Below are 24,070 nucleotides of genomic sequence, written 5' to 3'. Positions count from 1 at the left end.
ATATTTTATTTAGATGGAAAATGAAGGCTGCCCAGGCTAGCGCATGGGGCTTGGCTTTGCTGTGAAATGGCCCTGTTTCCCAGCGGTGGATCAACTTCCGGGGAATTCTCTCTAGCGTTAGAGTGGCAGGAATGGAGGGAGTAGGGTGCTGGGAGCCTGGGCCTCGTTTGTATTGATGATCTATGGCCGTGATGGCGAACCCTTTAGAGCTTTCAATGATGCAAATAGGCTGCTGTGGCACACATGCCATAGATTTGCCTCCACTGAGCTATGCTTTTCTGGGGATTTGTACAGGGAGGGAAGGTGAAAAGTCAGGTTGGTATTCTTCACCATGATGAGCTCTCCCTTTGGTCCCAGGATGAGTATTTCCGCTGTTGAACCTAGGAGTCAGGTCCTGAATGGGTCTAAGAAACAGCAATTCATGTGGGCAGCGGCAGCATAACTGCTGGTGGGATCTCGGGTTCCAGGAGCCCGGTGCAGGGGACTTTCCAGGCGAGGTCAGTCTGATGTCAGCAGGGGTTGGACTCGTTCCCCTGTGATGCTTGTGCCCGTGCAACTGAAAGGAATTAGATTTTAGGAAATATTTTTTTCTAACCTGTCTCTCCTTCACATTCAACTACTGCAAACAAATAATTAGGCTTCTTTTACAGATCATCTGTGTCTGTGGTCATATCACGTATAGGTGATAATTACAGAAGGGTTTCCAAAGTTTTCCTGACTTAAAAATACAATTATTTTATAATTTTTAATCTATAAATTATTCCTTTACAATAACATATTATTGCTTTACCTACTTTTTTGTTTTATCTAATTTTGAGTAGACTATGAATGCACTTAACAGGTAGAAATAAAAATTTATAATAATGTATAAGTTATAGTTAAGCATACATGCTGCAGTATGTAGCAAATCTTAAGTGGACAGCTTGCTAACTTTTTACCTATGTGTAAATCTATGTAACCTTTGCCCAGATTAAGGTACAGCGCAGTACAGAGAGCTCCACCTGTCTCCTCCAGTCTACCTCTGTCACCACAGGACACTAACAGGATGATTTGAACAACTTTGGAAGCTTGGTAGGTTCCTCTCAGTCTAGCCACCTCCATGATTTTATGTCCGAGTAGCCCGGTTTTCAAAAAAGTGGTAGCTGTCACACAACCTTTTGTTTAGAACACAATCTTGTGCTCATGACCTACAGGACCTGGGGGGTAGCTCTAAAAGAAATTCCCTGTAGAACTCTGCTTCTTCTACATTTTCTAATTTAATGTCCATCTTATGGACATGATCTGCAATATGCTAGAGCAATGTTGATGCGGGTGTATGTATTTTTTTTTTTTGTGTGTGTGTGTGTGTTATGCTATTTAGGAGGATATATCTATTTCTTTATTCTCTATTGTGGGATGGGAAGAGAAGAAGAGAAGAACATAGGTAAAATCTGTGTTGGGAGAGTGTAAATTCTCTCAGTAAGCATGGTGATTTAAAAACATGTTCTTCTGAGATAGGATCTTGCTATTCTAGGTTGGTCTTGAATTCAGTATGTAGTCCAGGCTGGCCTCAAACTTGCAGTGATCCTCCTGACTCAGCTTAACAAGTGCTGGGCTTACAGGGTGCGCCACCACGCTTAAGCGCAATGATTTTTATGGCCATTTGCACGGCTGCAGGCCTCCCAGCCACCTGCTGTTGTCGGTAACAGCATGGTGTTTATCCTTGTGAGTGGCAGTGACTCACCTCCTGAACTCTTCTTTAACTGGGGGATTTGCTGGAAGTCTAAGAAATTTCTCGTGGTCGTTCTGAGCATCTGTAGACATTTTCTGAAGGAAGCACTAGTGGGCAAGTAGAGAGGCTCTGACTCAACGAATTCGACAACCCACAACATGCACTTTGATCTTAGTTATTTTGATTGTAACATTTTTATGGAAGTGGGTTTGCAAAGTATTTATTTATTTATTTGTGACTGAGGATTGCTGAACTGTATTCCTAGTCCTTTTTTATGTTTGAGACATGGTCCCATTAATTTGCTCAGGCTGACCTTAGACTTGTGATCCTCCTGCTTCAGCCTCCCCAGTAGTAGCTGGAATTACTGACATGCACCACCATGCCCACCATGAGGGTTTACAAGTCTTATGTTTCTGTCTAGCCCCCTCAACATGTGATGTTTCTTGCTGGCAAACACTTGCTGATGTCTTCACGTTGGCTTGGCTTCTGATGTGCCATGGGGCTATCGGCTGTCGATGTACATACGTGCAGGGCTAAAACTTGGTATTGCTGCTTTCTGTGCAGCTCAAGAGAGCATGACTATGTTTAGGTTCTCACACAATTCTGGCTTCCTTGGATCAAAGGGTGGAGTGTTTGTTTCACATTTGGGGATGGGGAGCTTTTTCCTAAGTATAAAATTTGCCTAGCACTAGGTTCTCTTAAGAGAGAAGTAGAATTGTCTCTGGCTCTTCCTAGGGAGAGAGTGTTGGAGAGGAAAGGTGAACAGTCCTGCCTTCATAATGTGGCTGACTTTTTTCCCCCAGTGGTGTCTTTTGATGAATCTAGAACGTACTTTTTTGGGTGGTGGTAGTATTAGGGATTGAACTGAAGGCTTTCTTACTGAGCTACATCCCTGGTTCCCCTTCCCTTTTAAAATTAAAACATTTTTGACACAAGGTCTCTTTAAGTCACCAGCCCAGACTCAAACTTGCAATCCTCCCATTTCAGCCTCTAGAAAGCTGGAACTACTTTCAAAACATTCTGTCTGAAAGGTTTTGTGGTCTACTTTTGTTTTCTGCCTGTGACTCTGAGTCATGCTGTTTTCCTAAATGGATTTTATTATGTAGCAAAACGTTTGCCTTCCGAGGATGGCCTTATCCACTAGATGTCTGTTGCCTGAACCTCCAGGGACCGCTGTCATATACTGTTGCCCTAGAGGATGTCAACCATGGAATAGCGCTACACAGACCCCTCTGCCTGCACACTAGATGCTCAACTGGTGCCATAGTTTGTTGTCTTAATACACGAGAGGAGCATCATAAGAGTGTAGAGCATGTAAGAAGTAGAATCACTAGCAACTGGCCTAACATATCATGCCCTCTAGCCTCTTCTGTTCAGTTGTCTACTACAGCTGCCATCTTCCCTGGTCTGGTTGTATTTATGTACTGTACTCCCTTTGTCAACTGCTTCTCAGGGTTTAAAAATATGAATTCTGTGTAGTGACCTTGTGAGGAAGGCCAGCATTTTTCTGTTTAAAGATGCAAAGGGATGGCAGAATGGAACTTGGGAGCACTCGTACAAAGCAGACCCTCGCTTCTTTATGATGAGCTCCCCACAACCAGGCAGCCTGGGTGCGTCAGGAAGAGGCTGTGAGGTATTTCCCAGCATCCCTTGGGAAAGACTTGCAGGTTTGCTTTGGAAGGAGTGATAGTTAATCTTGGTGTCAACTTGAATAAGAAGCGCCCAGCTGACTGGTTTAGCAGGGTCCTGGGTGTGTCCGGATGATGGACTCACTGAAGAGGGAAGCCTCACGCTGAGTAGAGGGGTGACACCAATAGGCTTGTAGCCTGGGTGGGATGAAAAAAGGAATCTTCTTCTGCTGCTTTGGAGGGGCTCCAGTCTTTGCCATCACCTTTGGATGTTCATCTCCTGGCTTCCTCGCATGGGATCCTGCAGTGAGCTCCTGGCCTCTGACTTTTGACTGGATCCTTCAGTCCTCCGGCACCCAGATGGAGCCTTTTGCATCTTTCTACACTCGACTCTGCAGGCTGCCATTGTAAGCTTACCTTATAAATCCCTACCTATCATCTACCTATCTATCATCTATTTATCGTCTATCTACATGTCTGTATTATTTATCTCAGACTAAGTCTGTTCCTGTAATGGACACTGGCTGATACAGAGAGGGAGGGACTATATCGCCTGCATTAGTTTCCTTGCGCAGCTGTTAACTGTAGCAAACCTGGTGGCTCAGAACAGAGACTGACCGTCTCACAGTCCCTGGGTTAGCATTCTGAAGTCAAGGCGTTGGCTAGGTTGTGCTCTTTCTGGAACCACCAGGGAAGGGGCCCTTCCCACCGTTTCCAGCTCCTGGCAGCCTCCAGCATTCCTTGGTGTGGGGCAGCATTCACTCTGACACTCACATGATCTTCCTTTCGTGCACGTCTGTGTTTGTGCTCGAGTTTCTTCCTTTTATAAGGACACCACTTATATGGGATTAGGGCCACGTGTGTCTTCATCCTGATTATGTCTACAAAGGGTCTGTTTCTAACAAGGTCACATTCTGCAGCACTGGGATGTAGGATATCAGTCTGTCTTCATTGCGGGACACAGTTCAACTCACATAGCCTCAAATATAGCACCTGGCGTCACAGCTGACCACTTGCTAGATGTTTCCAGCCCTGACACTAATCGCTGTCAGACATGACATGCAGAGATGTACTTCATGGGGGGGGGTGACATAATCACATATCTGGATCTCCTTGGTCCCACAAAACATGACAGCAGAATTGGATCATAAAGGAATCACAGCCAGAAAAAACCCACAAGCTACATGACCCACCTCTGAATAACAGAGAACAAAGTACACCTGAAGATAGAGCTCAACCCCATTCAGCATGAGTTTGATTCAACACATTCAATTAATCTTATCAGTAATGTCCTGCACGCCAGATGATTCATACATCCACCGTGGAAATGGCCAGTGTTGGTGGAGTGTTGCCTGGTTCTCCTTCTGTCGTTCCTCCCCACACCCTCAGAAGTGCTTTAATTGTTGACTTAGTTCTCTGCCTCCTCCTTCTGACCCAGTTTGGTTTTAGGTTTCCTTCCAAGTGGAGGTCAAAGGTCAGCATAAGGAGAAGAATCTCAGCTCAGCATAAAACAAAAGAACCTTTAACAAAGCAGACATGCACTTCTACAGGAAATATAATAAAAGTAATTCACTGGACATGCATTTAAAAGTGAATCTTGTAGATTTTTTTATTATGAAAATATTTATTTAAAAGGCTTTAAGAAAAAATGAATAAATATAAGAAAATAAATGCAACTCAGGTTTTCCTCTATAATTCCAACACTAGCAATAAACATTTTAATGTTTTTTGTTTGTACCCTTCTGGATGCATGGGTATAAAAGTTTTGTTTTTACACAATTGGTATTATACCTGTGGGCTTATAGCTTGTTTTCTGTCTTTTTAATGGCATATTATAAACATCTCATGTCACTAAAGGCTTTTCTACAGGACCATTTTATGTCATCATTGTCCTATAGAAATTGTGATTCTTTACAGGGGTGTAAAAGAAATTTAGTGAATTCCCTGTAATGGGACATTTATGGTTGTTTTCAGATGTTCTGCATTATAACCAATGGTGCTATGAATAGGGTTGTAGTTAATCTTTGGACAGATTAATGCTTGCTTATTTCCTGAGCATAAACTCATAGAGCTAAAATCAGTGGGTTAAATTTATGCATAATTGACAAGCTACTCCCTAGACAAGTTGGATCAAGAATCAATACGACTCCTGCCAGAGTGCTCGAGGGCGTATTTCCTAGCACGTGTGACAATGCAACATAGTAGAATGTAATAAATCATCCCTGTTTGTTAGATTAAAAAATGATGTTTTGCCCTTATTTAGCATGCATGAGGCCCTGGACTCCATCCCTAAACAAAAACTATCTATCTATGTATCTATCTATAAGTATATATACAGAGTCTGAAGATGCACTCTTCAGGAAAAGAAAAACTTGTATACGTATTTTCCTATTAAATTTATTGAGACATTGTGAGATTAATACAAGTTACCTTTCATCTCTACAATTACAAGAGGTGCTCAAAGTGGTGACCGTGAGCTTCCAGACATTTATTAGTACTGTAAACTGCTGCTTGGGTAACCTAGGTCACTGAGATTGCTGCACACGCATTTTCAGTTTCTTCTCTAGGGGCAGGCAGTGTAGTCAGTCTTCTGCAATCTATGACATCCTCTGGGGTCCCACATATGAGGGTAACACCATCTGTTGAACAAACATCATACTATTTTTCTTTTCCTGAAGTGTATATACATTTTTGGGGGTGGAATCTATATAGATCTATATCTATATCTCTATGCTAATTTATACTCATGTGATAATTCATGCTACCTCTATAAGTCAAAGGATTAAATGTAAAATACATACATATAAAGAAATAAACACTATTATGCAGTTTCCAGCAGAAGAGGAGGACACTGGCACAATTGCCTGTCTATTTGGAGAATGGAGAATTTCTCTTGAAGATAGTTTTGCACATTTCTCAGCCATTCATGTCTCTAATTTTGTAGAATACTTGTTTATGTTTCTTACCAACTTCAAATTTGTGTGTGATTGTATTTTCTTTTTGGATAAGTGCTTTTTATATTTTAAAAATTGAATTCTTTGTGCTAATATTTCTCCCCAGGTTTACATTTATGTCATTTAAATTTATTTGTGAATTTTGTATTTTTTGAGACAGGGTCTCGCTACATTGCCTAGGCTGGCTTTCAACTCCTGCTGCTTAAGTGATTCTCCTGCCTCAGCCTCCCAAGTAGCTGAAACTACAGATGTGGCTACCATACCTGGCTTGTGGATATTCTTTTAACACAGACAAATCAAAAAAATTATTCAATTTATTAATCTCTTCCTTTATGTTTTAATTTTGGTTACAAATCTTAAAATTTCCATTATAACTAGAATTGTTTATATTTTTTCTACTATTCTTGCTATTTTAAAAATGTATTTCTTTAATCCTTTTGGGTGTATTTAATGTTGTAAAATATGAAGTAGCAATCTCCTTTCTCCAAAAGGATAATCAGTTGTTCTAGTAGTTTCCTCTTCACTGGAAACTGGACACTAGTATTTAATGCTTTATATTTATATACTTTGGTCTGTTTACGCCTTTGGTCTATTATTTCACCCACACCACCTTATTTTAATTGCTGCAACTTTATCCACTTAAAAAACCTGTGAGTGAAACTTACTCATTACTTACCGCTCTTAAAATGTTATTGGAAGTGGTACTTACCTGTACTTGCAGCTTCATCTACCTGAACATGTTAGGGAACAAGCAAGAACGGTTGTTAGAACAAGGGCCGTAAAGTTGATGTTCTGTTGGATAACCATGTGCTTTTATTTTTTTAAGCTGTGCTTATTCCCTCTTATAAATAATGGCAATTCTATAGCAGCGATGGGGAGGTCAGAAGGCAAGAGCGAGCACACTGACTTTGGCAATGGTTGGTCCTGGGTTTGAAATCAGTTTTTCATTTTTTTTTTTTTTTTCTTTTTGAGACAGGGTCTCACTATGCAGTTCAGACTATCCTTGAACTGACTTTGTAGCCCAGGGTGGCCTTGCCCTTATGGTGATCCTCCTGCCTCAGCCTCCCAAGTGCTGGGATGACAGGCCTGTGCCACCATACCTGGCTGAGGTTTTCATTTGTTAACTGTGGGCTGTGAGCAAGTTAATTAACCTTTAAGATTCCCAGCTCAGGGCCTCAGCCGGAGTAGCCTGGAGCTGGAGCGGAGCCTGAGCTGTGGGTGGCAGTGGGTATCACCGGCTGTGGAGCCCCAGACATCTCTGCCAGGCCTGGTCATGGTTGGAGCAAACAGGAGGCCCAGAGATCAAGAGTTCCACGCTCGCAGCCTGGGATGGAAGAGGGGAGAAGGAAAAAGGATTCCATCGAACAGCAGAGCGTGAACTCTGGCCGGGGAGGAGAGTGAGACTTCACCTGGCACCAGAGTTCCTGGCACCCCAGCAGCCGTGACCTCAGCGCTGCCGTTCTGTGGAACACACTCAGCTGAGCTTCCAGACCTCCACCGGCCCAGGCCTGAAGAGACCAGCACCCTCCTGTGGGATAAGCCCAGGTCCAATGACCAGGATCTGGCCTGACCCAGAGAGGGGTGCTTGGGAGCTCCCTCCTGCCCCAGCCCTGCTGTGTGATGCACTGTTGTCCTCTAGCGCACCAGGAAGGCAGGATGACCTCGGCCCGAGCAGCAGCAGTGACTGGAAGTGTCTGGAGGGCTGGATCCCCCAAGGGGTTCCCTGGGAGCCTCTAGGCCCTCAGGAGGCCGGGCCAGGCCCGGTGGCAGTGACAGCACAGGTGTGGCCACTGGCAGGAGCCAGCATGCCGGGTGTCAGGTCTGAGCCAGCTGATCCCCACGCCCCCGGGCTTCGGGCAGCCCCTGCCGCTCTGCGCCTTCTGGCGGGAGCACTGGTGCCGCTACTGCCCATCAGCTCGCCTGTCAGCCTCGCCCTCAGCACCGCCACGGCCTGCGGCAGTGTGGGCCTACGCACTGTGCCTCGGACCTCCAGAGCTGGCCACCGACACCACGGCTGTTCATGCTGACCCTGTCTGCGCTGCTGCTTGGCCGTCACCGCACCTGTGCCCTCGGACTGCGGCCTCCGGACCCGTGTCCCGCTCAGCTGCACCCCGCCTGTAATCCACGGCCTGGCCCTTCTGTCCCTGCGGGCCCTCACCTCTGCTCTCACTGTCCATGTCCTGGCAACCTCACCCTCATGGGCCCCCTCCTCGTGCCCCAGCTCCTGTTTGGCAGCCACCTCAGTGACCTCAGCTGCGTGGGCCTTGCACTTCCCCTTCCAGGAATGTTCCTTTATCACAACTGTGAGTTCATGGCCTCCTGGGCTGCGGCAGAGGGGCCCTCCTGGCAAGGGGCTCTGAGAACGGGGGGAGTTCCCACGTCCCGCCCGGCACAGCCCCGGCCTCAATCCAACCTCAGCCAATGGCCGTGGGGACAAGAGAGAGCAGGCAGCTGCTGCTGGGCCCGAGCGAGACAGGCACGCTCCGGTGGGGCTGCTCGGGAGGCTGCACCGGGGATCCCAGGGAGCTGGGCCTCCCTCTCTGCCCATTTAACCGTGTCACAGCCCCCACCCGCCACTGGATGCTGGGTCCAAGCCAGGCCCGGTCACTGCTTATCAGAGTCATTCTGTTCATTACTATCAACTACTGTACTGCAATTTGCTGGGCAAACCTTGACAACTTCGGCGTGCTATGATGACAGTGATGCACAGTGCTTTCTCCAGGAGGGAGGGCCGCAGGGAAAGGGCAGGGAGCTGGGGCGTCTCTGCAGACTCCCGGCAGCTGCTGGGGCCTCACTCCTGGGCCCCAGGTTTTATGTCTCCTGTCTGAGGCTTGGGGCCTCACTCCACCCCCCGCCCCCGGTTTTGTGTCTCCTGTCTTTAAACTATTTGTAGTGGAAAAAAATATTCCCAGCTGATCCATCAGTAAAAGTAATAATATTAATACCATACCTGTCTCACAGGGCAACGAGAGGGTTAAATGGAAAAAATGTCGGCTAATGCAGAGAATATCGCTGCTGTCAGAAAAGGAGCTTTACAGATGTTGATTTCCTTCCTTCCTACTCATCTAGGATCTATTATTGTAAAACATTTTTATATACATCATCTTACTTGACTCACACAGTCTTGACTCACTGGCAATCGTATGTTTTCTGTGGTATTGAATTACATGATGATTTGATAAGATACGATGATGATATAATGGACATTAAATGATGAACTTAAAAGTATTGAATTTTTTTTATACTTAGACACATCACTGAAACATCTGCTGAATTCTCAAGTATGAAATCATTTTAAATGACTCGGCACAGCAATATTTTTGACCTCTTGAACGGTTTGGTGTATACCAATGACAATATGTGGTGGAATGTTAATGTACATTTTAAAACAACCCATAACTGTGTGATGTTTAGTCCAACTTAGGCAGTTTCAAGGATGCTGATAGCATTTGATTTCCATTACATTAAACATGACTTTTAATTGGAAAATCAATACGAAACTGATTTTCTTCCAAGTTGAGTCAAGTAAGAGATTAAAACCGATTTTAACTAGTAATTTGTATTTATAACAACTCTGAAGACAACAAACATGTAAACCAGGGTACCACAGTATGGGCAGTAAAGCTCTTATGGTCACTAAGTCTGAATTCAGGTAAGTCTCTAACTTCTTTGACTCTCAGCTTTGGTCTATAAAATAGAAGTACTATTAATGTCTACAAAGAAGATTGCTGTGAGTAGGAAGAACCCCGGTTCAGATACTTCGCATGATAAATATTCTCTTAACAGTCATTGTCTTTGCTACTATAAAGTGGGAAGTAGCCACATTACACGCGGTTCCTTTGGAAGAAAAGATTCAAAAGATTCAAAATAATAATTAAAAATTTAAGTAGTAACTCCTGACAAATGTAATTGTATTCCATGCAGATAACAGGTTTAAAGGAAATCATACTTGTGTATATTTAGAGAAAGATTACTTTAAAAGTATTTTAAGTATGGGATAGGGATATGGCCCAGTGGTAGAATCCTTGCCTAACATACTGGAGGTTGTAGGCTCCATCCTAGGACTTGGGGAGCGGGGAGCATTTCCAGAGATATTACCACACAGAGAAAGTAATAGGGAGAATGAAAAACAAAATTGTTACAAATACGGTCTGAGCTCATAGGGTAGAGCTTTGGGATAATTTGAATTCAAGGAGCAAGGTCTTCTTTTGATCTGATCTTGTTTCATTTTACACACAGATTTCTCTTTCAACATTTCCAGAAGCTGCCTCATAAACTCATTTAGGATATAGGATTTCCTGGATATTCTCCAAGCTTTTCCTCGTGCACTTAAGGCCCGCAGGAGCAGAGGATTTAGACTGAAATGAGGAGACTTGTTCTGGAAATCTTGGTAGAATTTGGCAGATGCCAGGCAGTGAAGTCTGGAGTATATACTTTGCTAAGAAGTACATTTGAAGAATTAGGCCTTAGAAGAGTCATAGGTATGTGACACTTGAAATCACCGAAACTCCAGCACAGTTTACATCCCGGTGTTTGCTTCTTGACTATACGTTTTGTCTCTTAAAACAGCCGGGAAAATTCCTTGGCCCTGTGAATATGCAGTTCTGTTTCCAGATTAGAGAGCGTGGCTTTGCTCCTGTGATTTGGAAAGGCTTCCTTTGCTGCTTGTTTTCAGAGTGATGAGGCACCGGCTTCTGAAGGTCAGAGAAGTCGTGACACATTATTGGTTCGCTCATGGCTCCTTACTTCACAGTGAGTTCAGAGGAACATGATGCAGTCGGTCCAGTCAGCGATGGGCATGATGTTCTGAGGCAGAACATTTGGGTTTCCCTACAGGTGTAATCGGCATGGAGTGAGTCATTAGTCATTGCATTTTCTGGAAGAGTCAGAAGGGAACAAGTTTAGAGTGAAACTGAATACGGGGTTATAATTCATTTTAGTCATTCAGAGATTAGGATGTTGTTCTGCAGCAACCTTGCTCACCAGAAAGGCTCAGCTGAGCTGCTTTCTCATGCTAAGTACTGGATAGAATCAGAATGCCTGCTTTTTCCAGTCTTGATTTAGCATTATTTATGCTAGGAATGCTTGAGGGTGCTTTACGCAAAGCTGTCTTGTCTTGTTTTGTTTCTTTCTGAGACAAAGTTTTGCTATGTAGCCCAGGCTGGCCTCACACTCACTGTGACCCAAGTGCTGGCATTACAGGTATGGCATGTGCCACAGCACCAGGCTAAATCTGTCCTTTTCTATGGTTAGAAAAGTCTGAGGGGGTAGGGCATGGAGACAGTGGTGGTGAAAGGTCATATGGAGCCCTACAGAGCCAAGGAAAGGAGAGGTTAAAAGAAGGAAAGTCCTGAGAGACTCCCTATCTGAGCGCTCCATCTTACCGATCTGCTTACAGGCCAAAGGTCAAGTAACTCACCGACTTCCGAGGCAGGAGCAGGATGGAGATTCCCACGTAACAGTGTAGCTTTCCCCACTGGAGACGGTTCATAGAGCAAGGGCAGCACAACACAAGTACTATATAGTATTGCTAGCATTGTGAAGCCACCTGTAAATTCTGACTCTCAGGAAATATTCTAGATGTATTTCTCCTGACTAAACACAAAAACATACTCCTTCCAAGGCTGACGATTTCTTCAAATCAAGTGTTTCATCCAAGGCCCAAGGCTTGAATCTCAGCAAGGTGCTGGGAGAAACATTTCAAGCAAGTGCTATTGTGACTGTAGTTAGCATTCGCCATTTCCCATCAAGAGCTCTTTTCACATCCGAAAGACTAATGGGATAAAAGCAGTTGAGGCATTAGGGACCTGAGAATCAAGGGTTTTCATCATTTCCAACACATATTTCTGACAGCCGGTTCCTGGTAGGTCATGGTTTAGCCTCAGGAGGCTTTCGCTCTGACTCAGGGGGACCTGGGCGTGACCTTCCACTCAGAGGGTCTCCCTGGTTCCTCTTACTTTTCTAGCAGAACACAATTCCAGCTAACAACGTTCTTTGCCCTGGTAGTCTGGAGAGAAGTTTTGCCAGCCTGGGAAGACCTCTGGCAAAGGCTGAGGCGCAGGACTGGGCATGTTGGAAAGAAGATCTGAAATTCTTTTGTGTTATCTGCAAGTAGGAAGTTCTAACGCCAGCCACACACCTGCACATTTAAAAAAAAATTATACAGAGGCGATGTGGAGGTCACCATAGGAGGTTGTAAAAATCCCTTTGGGAGAGAAACTGGGCAAGAACAAAATAAATTTAGAAGGCTCCTTCTCCGTGGTGCTTTTAGCTGCGGGTTCCTGAGGTCAAGGCCCAGGCTCTGTCCTGCTCATTAAGCCAGGTAGGTGTGTGCCACAAGCGTGGGTGTGGTTTCCTACAAGGTCCTCAGGTCTTTTCCCTGAAGCTGCTGGTGCGCATAGGGTGCATGCAGGTCTCATGGCTGGCCTTTTGGGTGGACAGGTTGCCTTCTCTTCGCCGCCCTGGGGGGCCCTAGACCCAACCCCTCTCCTCCCCCGGTGCAGCCTCAGCGCTGGACCAAGGCTTCCCCCAGATAAGAAGCAAATTAGCCTCCTGGAAGGGAAGTGAGTGTGTGGTTTTGGGTTTTGAGACTTCCCTCTCCAGCCAAAAGAAAGCAGAAATGGCCTACGCTCTAATGTCCTCCAAGGGTTTGGTGAGGCGGAGGTGTGGGGAGCCCCAGACCGCCCCAGTTCTCAGACCCCTCTGCCAGTGTTCAGCTCCCACCTTTCCCGGACCTGGGACTCCCAACTTCCATCCAGAACTTGTAAGAATAGGAAAGCGTCTCTGCTGTCCGGACTGGAGCCTGTGGGTGCAAGGAGGACACTTGTGGGGTGATCCCCTCGGGAGCTGAGTCCCTGAGGCAGCTACGGGGTGGGGCTGGGCTGCTCTTTCGATTGTGCCGAGGAGCAGATAATGGGTCTTGCTGTTGTGGAGTTCAGGGACCAAGAATCTCAAGTTCTCTGCTTAGTCTTTTACTCCAGTGAGCGCGGTCTGACTTGGAGGCCTTGGAGATTTTGGGGTGCTGAGAATACCTAAACTCAAAAGAGCAAATAGCACAGCCTTTGTGAGCCCAGGAAACAGTTCCTGCTCCAGAGCTGCCAGTTTGTCCTGCTCCAGAGTCCTCGGGTTTGTGCTCTCCCCCTTTAACAGGCCGTGAAGTCAACAAACTCCCCACATGGTGGCTCCCTTCGCTAAAGTTGAGTGGTGAATTCACATGGAGGCTTGGAAATTTTCGAGTATTTCTCCAGGATGGACTCTTTCAGAATGAGCGTGGGAGGAAAGAGGATTTTAATGGGGTTCACCTTTGACGTGAAGCGAGGTGGAAGACAGGAAAGCCGCAGTAGGTGATAGCTTTGGGCACTTTAGTGAGAAAGGCATCTCTGCTTGATGATCCAGCCCTGCTCACCGCAGGCTCTGTGTGTGAGCAGAGGCCCCATAAACACTGCAACGGAGACCCACAGACACATGCAGCAGAGACAAAGAGGTGCATTCGCATGCTGATGTGGCTTGAAGAATTACTGAAGGCAGACACTTAAGCCCAGCTAGGAGGAGACTTAGAAGTGGCGGGCAGTTTTGGGTCATTCACGGAATAAGCAAAACTTTGCCTTCTTGGAGGAAGTGTTTCATCTCAAAGAGCAGGAATAGCATTGAGAATGAGAAATGGGGCTTGGAGAAAGTATTCAGCACCAATATTGCTTATTTAAATATTAGATCCGAACCAAAGTAACAGGAAACAGTTAACTGACGTTCCTTCTGTTTTTTTGTGTAAGATCCAATAATTAAAATGCATACTAATGGTTATTGATGTGTCTATTTCCTTTTTAAAAGAAATAGAGCCAAGATCTTTTACTGGAGCATACATTTATGACTCTTTTTGAATTCCTTGGGGACTTGTAAGGTTCAGGGTGGATATGGTCTTCCCCCATTTCATTTCCCTTCCCATGTCATTTTCAGTTAAAATAATTTAACCATTCCCAAGGGAGGGATTCCCATTAGAAACCCTCAGCAAAGGAACTTGTACTGGGAATCCTGCTTTCCCAGTCTGCCTGTATTTCCCCAGACAGAATTTAACTTGTAAAGCAAGTGTAAAAAGCACATCTCTCACCCCCAAGTTCTTCCAATTTCAATTCTTGTAGAAAACATGATGTAACAGCTTCAATTTTTAAAACCAGTAAGAGGTACAGAAAGTGTGAAGGTGTACAAACAGCAAAGCCCGACAGCCAAACATCAGGACTCACAAGAGACATTGAATGGTTTTTCGTGAAGTCTACAGCAAGTAATGAGCCTGTTCTCAGCACTTGGGCATTCATAGGTACTACGAGGGAGGGAGAAACCCGAACAGCAAGGTGATTTAGACAATGAATTGCCACATTAAAAGCACCACTGCCAAATCTTCAGGTTGAGGGGCTGTGTGAAAATTAAACCAGTGACAATTTTCAACACTTGCAGCATCTGCGCCCAAGCAGTTCAGCACTGATAGCCTGGACAGCTCCACAGGCCGGGCTCCCGAGGCAGCCTTCGCTCTCACCTATCCACTTGTAGCCAGACTGTCAGCGACAGCCAGACTCATTAGAGATTTACTGAAAGTCTTCCAAGACTTTCCCTTTAAAAACAAAACGACTTCCACACTTAACTGTCCATCTGAAAGAACATACGCAAGAAATTAGGAGATCTAAATTAAATTTATTAATAGGAGAGCTTGATGGTGCTTGATTCCAGAGACCAGAGCTCTCCCTGGTAGGGCTTGATGAAAAAAATAAAGAGAAACAGTGTGGATATAGTTAAAAACATGACTTTTACCATCCTGGAAATTCTACAAATTCTTTATCCGTCCTTGAGAAATGGGTGAAATTGAAAACCATCAAAATAATTAGACTTCTTAAAAATTGGATTGTATGAGTGAAAGGTGTTTATGAGAAGTCGATGACTCCGGATCTTATCATCCTAGAGGACAGCACAGAATAGTTAATACATTCCTTGAGGGACTAGGATGCTGACGTCTTTTTTCTGATACCCGATCATTACGTGACTGAAAAAAAAAGGAAGTCATTTCATGAATAAAAATCGGAGCGCAACAGCGCAACAAAATATTCTGTACTTAAAGGCAATAGGCAGGCAGATGTTGACAAAGAGGACGCTCCTAAAACCATGTTCAGATAGATTTTTTGCTAACTGCATATATAAACACAAGCAGAAGGCCGGTCACCTCTGTAAGCACCGGCAGCACCAGAAGAAGCCGCATCTTCAGACGCAGCCAGAGGGACCTCAGAACAGACCCGGTGCTGCCGAGTCTCACAGCTGCCTGGCCGGGCTGCACTCGCCGGCCCTCTCCTTTCCCTTCTTCCCCTTCTCCTCTGACTTTTCATCTTTTCCTTAACCGCCTGCTTTTTTCTCCCAGTGGACTTACGGCCACTTTGCTCCCCCTCCCCTTAGCTAGTCGCCTCCTCTTTCTTTCTTCACCGCTCCTCACCCTCTTCCTTCTCTCCACGTCGCGCTTCCTTCTAGTTCCGTGCTTCTACAAACTTTTGAACACAATACTTAAACCCTCAGCAAACAAGTCCTCCGGCTCCGCCTGCTGCTCCTGCTCATCCCTGCGGCTCGTCTTCAGATACCGACGCCAGACGGTGATGCCTCTCGGCTTGTGATTCCAGCGCAGAAACTTGAAGGAGCCCTTTGCCCGCCGTCCTACTTGTCAACCGATCCTCTCCCAGCAGCGGTAAGAGTTGAATACGAAGGGAAAAATTTCTCACCAAGCCAAACGACTCCCTTGACTGCTGCTTTCCTCCCCGCTTCAGCGCGGGCATGGGGTTCGAGTGAGCGCTCGCTCGTACCAGGTCTGGCTAGTTACTGGGCGCTGGGTGGATGCATACATATTTTTTCTGACTACCGCAAGGAGAAGTGGCGGGGCGCGCGCCGGCTGATGCTAAGTGTGTTGCACACAGGCGGCCAGAGCTTCGCTCCATCTTTGGCTCTTGGAGTTTCTTGGGGTGGGTGGAAGGCCAGGGGCTTTCTCACGGCTTTGTGCCTTCTTTTCTGTCCTGCGCAGAATGACCATGTGTAGCGGAGCAAGACTGGCCCTGCTGGTCTACGGGATAATAATGCACAGCAGCGGCTACTGCTCACCTGCCTCCGCCGGACTCCGGTTCCCTGGGGTCAGGTAGGTTCTGGGCGCCTGGGCTGAGCTGAGGGTTCCCTGCGCCGGACACCGCCTCACCGTCGCCCTCCTGCCGTTCCTGGGGGTACAGGCTACTAAGTGCCACGCTCTGCGCCTCCACTGCGCCTCTTCCAGTCTTGGCAGCCCCGGGGTCCGGGATAGCTAAGCCGGGGCAGAGCAGGCTCGCTAAGTCTCGGCGCCACTCCCTGAGCCCCAAGCACCCGGGCCTGGGTAGAGAGCGAGCCTCCAACCACCCGAGAGACCTCCCCTCCCCCAGCCTGGCCCCAGGGAGGGGCGGGCAGAGCCCCCAGTCGGGCTGCTTTTACCGATTCTTAGAACGAGTTCGGAGAACTTCAGCTCCCAGTGACAGGCGGGGGGCTGAGCGCGTAGCTCCCTCGGACTTTGCTTTGTTACAGCTTATTCTGAGCTATTGGGGCGGGGTCTCTCTCTCCTCCGCCCTTCCTCTTCACCTCATTCGCATTCCTTCCCCTGAAGAGCTTCTTTCAAGCGATCCTGGTTCCAACTGCATTTTTGAGCCCCAGACTGCCCTGGGGAGGGGGAGTGCAGGCCGGCTATGGCTAAGGAAAAGCGAGCCGAGAGAAGGAAGCACAAGAACAGACTGCAGGGGCGGGGGACAGACGGATGCGAGGGAGGAGGAAGGGAAAGCGGGCAGGCAGGCGGGCTGGAGGACAGCCGTGCCCACCCCGGGATGGAGGAAGCCTGGCTTTTCCTTAGCCTCTGGCTTCTAAGCGGGCGGCGCGGTTGGGTTTCCCACTGCAGCCCCGCAGCCCCCGCCGGTGTGCGGGACGGTGCAGGCGCACCGGGCAGCCCGTGGCGCTCGGGGGCGGCTTGGAGCGCGCGCCACGCGAGTAACCAGGCTCCTCCGAGCCGCGCCCAAGAACGATCGTCTCGGGGACCATCGCGATGGGGTCCAGCTTCCGTTAGGGTTCCATCATCTGGGTGCAGGTTAGGACAGAAAGTGGCCGGAACTATCTGGGTCGGGCACCTGGACGGGGGCTGAGGCGCGCAACCGAGGAAGGGCTGAGTGCGGGGCAGGCGGAGCGATGCGCTGGCCTTGCTCTGGCCTCTCCAGGGATGCACAAAGGCAAGCGGAGTGCGTAGCACAACTCTAAGCCTGCCCGGAGCGCGCCACTTGTCCGGGCCACATTCCGAGTCTCTGGGATGGGACTTTGTGTTTTAACGCACTTCTCTCCGTCCTGTACACGGATGCGGGCGGCAGGTGCAGGCTACCAGGAGGTCGCGGGCACTCGCTCTCGGTCCCCGGTCTTTCTTTGCGCTCTGGGGTGGAGATGAGGTCCTTCCACCTCGCCATCTCTGACACACTGGCTTGATCTATTTACTTAGTGGGCTTAAAAGCGCTCCTATTTCCCCCTCAATGTTCTCAAAGTTCCGCGTGCCTGGCACTTTCCCCAGGCGAGAGGCACCGGAGCGCGCGGGCACGCCACAGAAATGAGCCGCCGCCAAACCGGCTAAGTTTAGGAGCATCTATTATTCATGTTCCTGCCAGATCCTTTCCCGCCCAAAATAGAAGCTGGAGGTTCTCCGTGACCTACATCTGCGGGAAGGGCTCCCCTGGGCTCCGAGGCTCGAGGCTCGGGTGCGGGTGGCTGCCGACTTGGCCGCCGCACACCCCCGCCCCTCCTCCCCTGCCGGTCCAGGCCCCCCCTCTGGGTGTTGGCGCGGTGCGCGTCTCCTCTCGTGGCACCTTTCTCGCACCCGCCCGCCCCTTGCTACTTGGGGGAGGCCTGCGCGCCACGCATGGCCCGGGGCGGAGGTCCTTTCTGAGGCCGGTGTGCACTGTCTGCAGGGATCTCTCGGCTTCCCCAGACTCGTGCAGGCCGCGGTCCCACAGGGCAACCTTTCTACCCCACTGGAGGGTGGGCGACAGCCTCGAGGAGTGGGGCTCCGCGTCCCCACCCCGTCCTGGAAGAAAAGCCAGTTTTTCGTGGGGGACCTTCGCGGAGCAAGTGCATCTGTGCGAGCCCCTTTCTTTGGGTCGTCGCAGAAGTGGGGTGGGTCTGGGAGTGACCAGTCCTTCTGGCTACCCCGCAGGCCGGAGGACGAGGCGTACGACGAAGACGGAAAGCCGCTGCAGGACCTCTACGACGCGGCCCCGCCGGGCGCAGGGAGCCCCGCCTCCGCGCTGCAGGACGCCTACACCCTGTACTACCCGGCCGAGCGCAGGTACCGCGCCGCGGGGCCCCGGGCGGGACGGCGGGCTGGCCCGTCTCCGTGGAAGTCCTCCGGCCTCTCTTTGCCTTGGCCCGATCCCGAGAGCGACAGGAAATGAGTGGCGGGAGGATGGCCGCGTGGGGGCCGAAAGGTCGGGGCCGAGGAGTGTCAGCGAACGTGCGCCTGGGCAGGCCCGGAGTCCAGGCTCCCCACCGGCCATCTCCGGAGGCCAGGACTGCCTCGGGGTGCTAGCCTCGGTCCTCCGGCACTTCCCAGCACGTCTTCCCGAGTCCTGCGCCCCTCCGCGGTTCCCTCACCCTCCCGAGCGCCGAGCGCGCGCCCAGCAGGGGTCCTGGGGCTGCCACTCGGCGGGGTGGGGGCGAGGCCGTGACCCTGGGTGCACACGCACTTTGTCTCCCCGTTAGAGACGTCGCCCACGGGCTCCTTCACAAAGCCTACCGCAGGGTGCTGGATCAGCTGTCGGCCAGGAAGTACCTGCAGTCCCTCGTGGCCAAGGGTGTGCGGTAAGAGTTTGCGGGAGGAGACGGCGCGTGACGGCGCGCGGGGCGGGCGGGCGGCTCTACGTCCTGCGTGCACGTGGCCGAGGGTGTGGCCGCGCGGGTCGGGGGTTCGGGCGGCGGCGCGGGCCGAGAGTTGGAAGGGGCGCTTTAGATCTGGAGCAAGGCTCGGAGAGCTCGGGGCCTGGTGAGAGGGACAGAGGGGAGGAAACCAGGGATTTTGATCTTTTTTGCATTAAAAGAAAAACACTCCTTCCCCAGTCAATCACAACCTTCAAGGTTCCCGGGAAGATTTGCTGTCAAGCCCTCTAAGGCTGATATTTTTTTGGGGGGGGGCGGGGAATGGGCGTTGCATTTACTATAAATTCCAATCGAAGTAAACAAAACACTAAATCTGGACACTTTAGCAAACAAACAGTGTTTGCTCACGCTAGGGCAAACCCAGAGTTTGGGGCTTGTGTGAAACCTGTCTCAGCAGAAGGCAGCGTTTTAATAAACCCCACGGGGAAACAGATTACATTTTCGCAATGAATAATTCATGAGGTGAAAAAATATTGCCCATAGACTGTCGACTTATATTATTATCACATTTTGCAACTTAGCATGCGGAAGGAGTGCTGGTGTCGGGCCAGGAATTGCAGGATCGATCTAAACGCCGCCGCAGCAGCCAGCGTGGCATTTAGGACCTTCGGTTATTTTCTTTGTAGGTCGGGGGCGAGAAAGGCAGTTAGGACAGTTTATTGCAAAGGCACGGATGGTCAGATCTTCCAAGGCAGTGTTTGGAGAAAGGCTGAAATCGCGTGTCTGATTCTCAGATCTCGTCCTGGGCTGTAGTGCCAGGAAATCCTGGGTGCCCCGGAGAATCGAGGGGTTTTCGTCTCAGCCCTGCCCCTGGCACGGGAAGGCAGCAGGGAGGCAGCGCGCGCTCGGTCCCCTCCCGGGAGGCTGCGGTGGGGTGGGTGGGGCCCGCCTGCGCCTCGAGCCTTTGCCTGGCGTCTCCCCCTGACCCCCCTGTTCCCCACCCCTTTCCTTACAGTGGGGACCTAGGTGGCGGCGCGGAGGAGGACGACTGGGAGCCGCTGTCCAAGCGCCACTCGGACGGAATCTTCACTGATAGCTACAGCCGCTACCGGAAACAAATGGCTGTCAAGAAATACTTGGCGGCAGTCCTGGGGAAAAGGTATAAACAAAGGGTTAAAAACAAAGGACGCCGAATAGCATTTTTGTAGCGATGAGTTACCAGCTACCCTGTGTATACAACCCTGACACAATGAAAAGTCGTTTTCCAAACTGACCGAAGTCATCGCTCGTGTGTTCTATCCAAACATGTATTTCTGTATGAAGTAAAGCCATTAAATGAATATTTTGATAATAATATTGTTTTTCTTTTTACAAAGCACTAGAGAATGCACAGATATACTTTGTGGACCAATTATTGATATTATCTTATAAACATATATTAAAAAAAATATATATATAAGTATAATAGAGAGCAATTCATACGAAGTGTGCACAAGGATTGAAAATTCGCCTGAGCTGTTTATGTTTTTATATAAAATAAATAGAAAAAATAGACAATCATTGTTTTGAATATTAGTCCTATTTTTGTAAACTGGAATTAAAAGGATAGTATTTTTATCCACAACAGGGCTGAAGATGTGAATACTGACCATTTGTTATACTGTACATACGCAACGACGCCCTGCTCGGGGGAGATTCTGAGTAGTGGTTTGAAGAACTGCCGAAGGGCATTCTCTCCCCGCGAGTCTCTGGGGCAGGCCGCTTCAGGCCAGCCTAGCTCCCTCAAGTGGGCACCGGCCCGCCGGCTGGGCGGCAATTCCAATACTTTCGCTTTCTTTGATTCTACTTTTTATGTGTATTTGTCTCTCTTCAGACTCTCAGCCCAGAAGGAAATTCTAATAAAACAACAGCTCGATTCAAATTGTGCTTCTCCCCAGAATTCACGCCACTCCCTGGGGGAGGAGTTGAGGAACTGTACAGAGGAGGGAGGCTTGGATAGGAAGCTCTCTTTTCTGTACTTCCGGATTCACCAGGGACCCTACTATCCCAAGGTTAGGGCAATTGGAACAAAATGAAGGAAATGGAGCTTTACGGGAAGAGGCAGAGCAGAGGCAGAAGAGGAGGACCCTGGAGAGGGACAGTGTGAGCAGCCCCTCCCCCCAGTCCGGGAGTCTGGGCAAGTCCAGTGCGCTGCAGGTCCACTGCCTGTCTGACTTAGGGCGCTGGGTATTGGAAGTGGATGCAAAGTACAATGTGTTTTTCTCAGTGCTGTCCACGCTTCTCATCTTGTGAAGTGGCCAGGATCCTCCCCTTTGAGCCCTGCTTTGTAAAAAGCCACCGTTTTCCTTTGTGGTTTTTCTGGAGACCCCGCCTTCCTATCCTCCTGCGCTGTTTAAGTACTGTTTACCATTTTGTTTTCGTTTGCTTCTCTTAAACTTGTGAATGCTTCTTACTTGTGGTTGTTTGATGCAAGCAGTTACTGTAAAGCTTAGGAACGCCTGTGTAGCTACCACTAAGTAATTATGCACTAAATATGAACCTTTTGTTTCTTGTTTATTGAGTTTGTAGGTAAAATGTATTTTTCTACATTCTGGCTTATTGCTTAGTAAAATTTATTTCATAAAACCAATCTTTGTCATAATAGAATGTGTAGTGTTCACATGTTGCTCAGTTTTACTGATAAATCATTTAAACCTCATCTTCATATGTATGAGTACTATCTTATATCTGTGATCAAGAGCAAGGTAAGCAAGCTCTCACAACCCACCCTTGTATCTTTTCTTGGCTAAAGAAAGCATGTTTGTTTCCTGTCAATTTCTTGAACATATAGAATGATCTCTATAAACAAAGAACCTTCACCCAGCAACCAGATCAAGCAGCAACAGACAAACCAGCCAATTCCCCAAATTTCAGAACACAAATTTTTGCAGAAAAAAAAAAAAAACAAGAAAAAAATTAAGCATCTAATGTGTAAAAGTTTAAAGGACCTTTCCTTTTTTTTCTTTATGGATTTGATCAGTATGAAGTCTTACACGAAAGAAAACAGAATCGGATTTGCATTCCCAGGTGGGATGGATGCTGCCAGAGATCACATTGCAAACGGTGAAATAAAGAGGCATTTGCTCTATGCCGGAGTCACAGGATCAATCTTTCTCTAATTCTGCAGTCTCCTCAGGCAATGTGACACGGGATGCAGTTTGCAGCTTTAGTGCCTTTCTTCGCCTTTTAAATCGCCACGAATCACAGGTGGCTATTTAGTGGCCCTACAATGCTGCAACACATCAGCTTGCATTTTAGTCTTAATTATTTGTCTCTTGGATAATGGGCAGCGTTTTCTGTATTTGTGTCAGCTGTTAGTGGTGAAATAGGGCTCTAGTTAACCTTTCATTGATGCAGTCTCATTTAGTGTTCCCACGGCTAGTTGCAAGCATTTTACCGTGATCACCCAGTTTAATCTTTTGTATATTTTTTAGAAATGCCAAGAGCCTTACTAAACTGGAGCAGAGTTATGATATAGTGATAATTTAGGTAGATGTTAGTCTTGAAGCTCTTATTTTGTGTGCAACTGATTATAAAGACATCTTAACCAAGTATTATTACACACATGATATCTATAACTAGGACTTTGATAACTGTTATATAAAGTGTGTAAAATTTGTATGAATAAATTTTTGTAAACAATGCAACTTGGTCTAATGTTTCGAGAAAAAAGATATCCAAGAAATAACTACTCTAAAATCTGAAAGTATTATATTTCTTTAGCAATCCTCAGATCTTTCATGTCTGGAATATATATCTAAGTATCCATGGATTTTCGTAAGCTGTGCTCTAATATCTGCTTGATGGGTTACTGGATTCAATTAAAAATTTTAAGTAGCTACTCATATGGCGATGCCTAAGAGGTATAAAGCTCATAAATAGGCATGGATGTCAGAACATTGATAAGACACACTATTTAGATTAATTTCCACCTCCCTAGTGTGTGTGTGTATATATATATATATATATATATATATATATATATATATTGGTGACAGATAATATTGGAGAATTAGTTAGGCTTCTAAAATAGCTATCTAACATTGTTCTTGTACAAGTTACTGTGTACTAAATGGGTCTTGATAAAATTTTGTATAAAACGATTTAAACAATCCATTTTGGAGCTTTTAAATGTGTTTAGAGATATGCAAAGATATCTCTGACTGAAATGTTTTGGATAGAAAGAGCAAGAGCAAGTTAGAGTTAACTAGATACTTTAAAAGAAAATATACTTTGATTTTGAGGACAAAATATGAAAAATCATTTGCATATTATATGCTTCATTAGCTCATATTAACAAACTTTAAAGCAAAACCTTCATATAAAATTCCTGCAGATTCCCCAAAGGTGTGCTTTTGGAGCCACTGACTATTTCTGGGTTAAAAAATTTATTGAAAATCACTTAGAAGAAGTCATACCATTGAATTTGAAGTACCAGTTTTCATCCTAAAAATGAATGTATTCATTTAATAAATCAATAAATATGTCACAGTAGTATTAAAAGTCAGCAAGGACTAGAACATGTTCTTAGAACTTAGTTCAGCATCTGAGGCCCAGAATTACATGGTGAGGAGCTCACAATCTAGAAATCTCATTTGAAGTTAAAAAAATGAGTATAATACAGTTCATGTATACATTGGGTTTTACTGAAGTTGTTCTCCATTTTTAATCTGTCACCAATGGAGTCCTAATGTGGTAAATGGAAAAATGAAGAAAGAATTTATATACTTGAGAGCTAATGACTTGTCAAGAAAATAAAGATAGGGGCTGGGGATTTAGCTCAGCGGCAAAGCGCCTGCCTGGCAAGCGCAAGGTCGTGAGTTCGGTTCCCAGTACCGGAGAAAAACCAAAAA

At 47.2% G+C, this 24,070-nt stretch overlaps 1 protein-coding gene across 2 annotated transcripts; it reads left to right on the top strand.

The window, feature by feature from the left end:
• Positions 1-14,970: 14,970 nt before the first annotated feature.
• Adcyap1 (adenylate cyclase activating polypeptide 1 (pituitary)) lies at positions 14,971-22,847 on the top strand. 2 transcript variants are annotated; one of them, XM_005372667.2, is made up of 5 exons: positions 14,971-16,008; positions 16,339-16,449; positions 18,520-18,651; positions 19,065-19,163; positions 20,194-22,847. In XM_005372667.2, the coding sequence occupies exons 2-5, from the start codon at positions 16,340-16,342 to the stop codon at positions 20,384-20,386; spliced, it is 534 nt and encodes a 177-aa protein (XP_005372724.1). In that variant the 5' UTR covers positions 14,971-16,008; position 16,339; the 3' UTR covers positions 20,387-22,847. The 2 variants fall into 2 exon arrangements, with proteins under 2 accessions (XP_005372724.1, XP_005372725.1); XM_005372668.2 differs by lacking the exon at positions 14,971-16,008 and adding an exon at positions 16,040-16,126.
• Positions 22,848-24,070: the final 1,223 nt, after the last annotated feature.

The sequence above is a fragment of the Chinchilla lanigera genome, unplaced genomic scaffold (genome assembly GCF_000276665.1).
Source record: "Chinchilla lanigera isolate Chin_1 unplaced genomic scaffold, ChiLan1.0 scaffold00001, whole genome shotgun sequence".
Classification (NCBI taxonomy): domain Eukaryota; kingdom Metazoa; phylum Chordata; class Mammalia; order Rodentia; family Chinchillidae; genus Chinchilla; species Chinchilla lanigera.
Note: the sequence above shows the minus strand (reverse complement) of the source record. Positions and strands in the feature narration are given on the sequence as shown.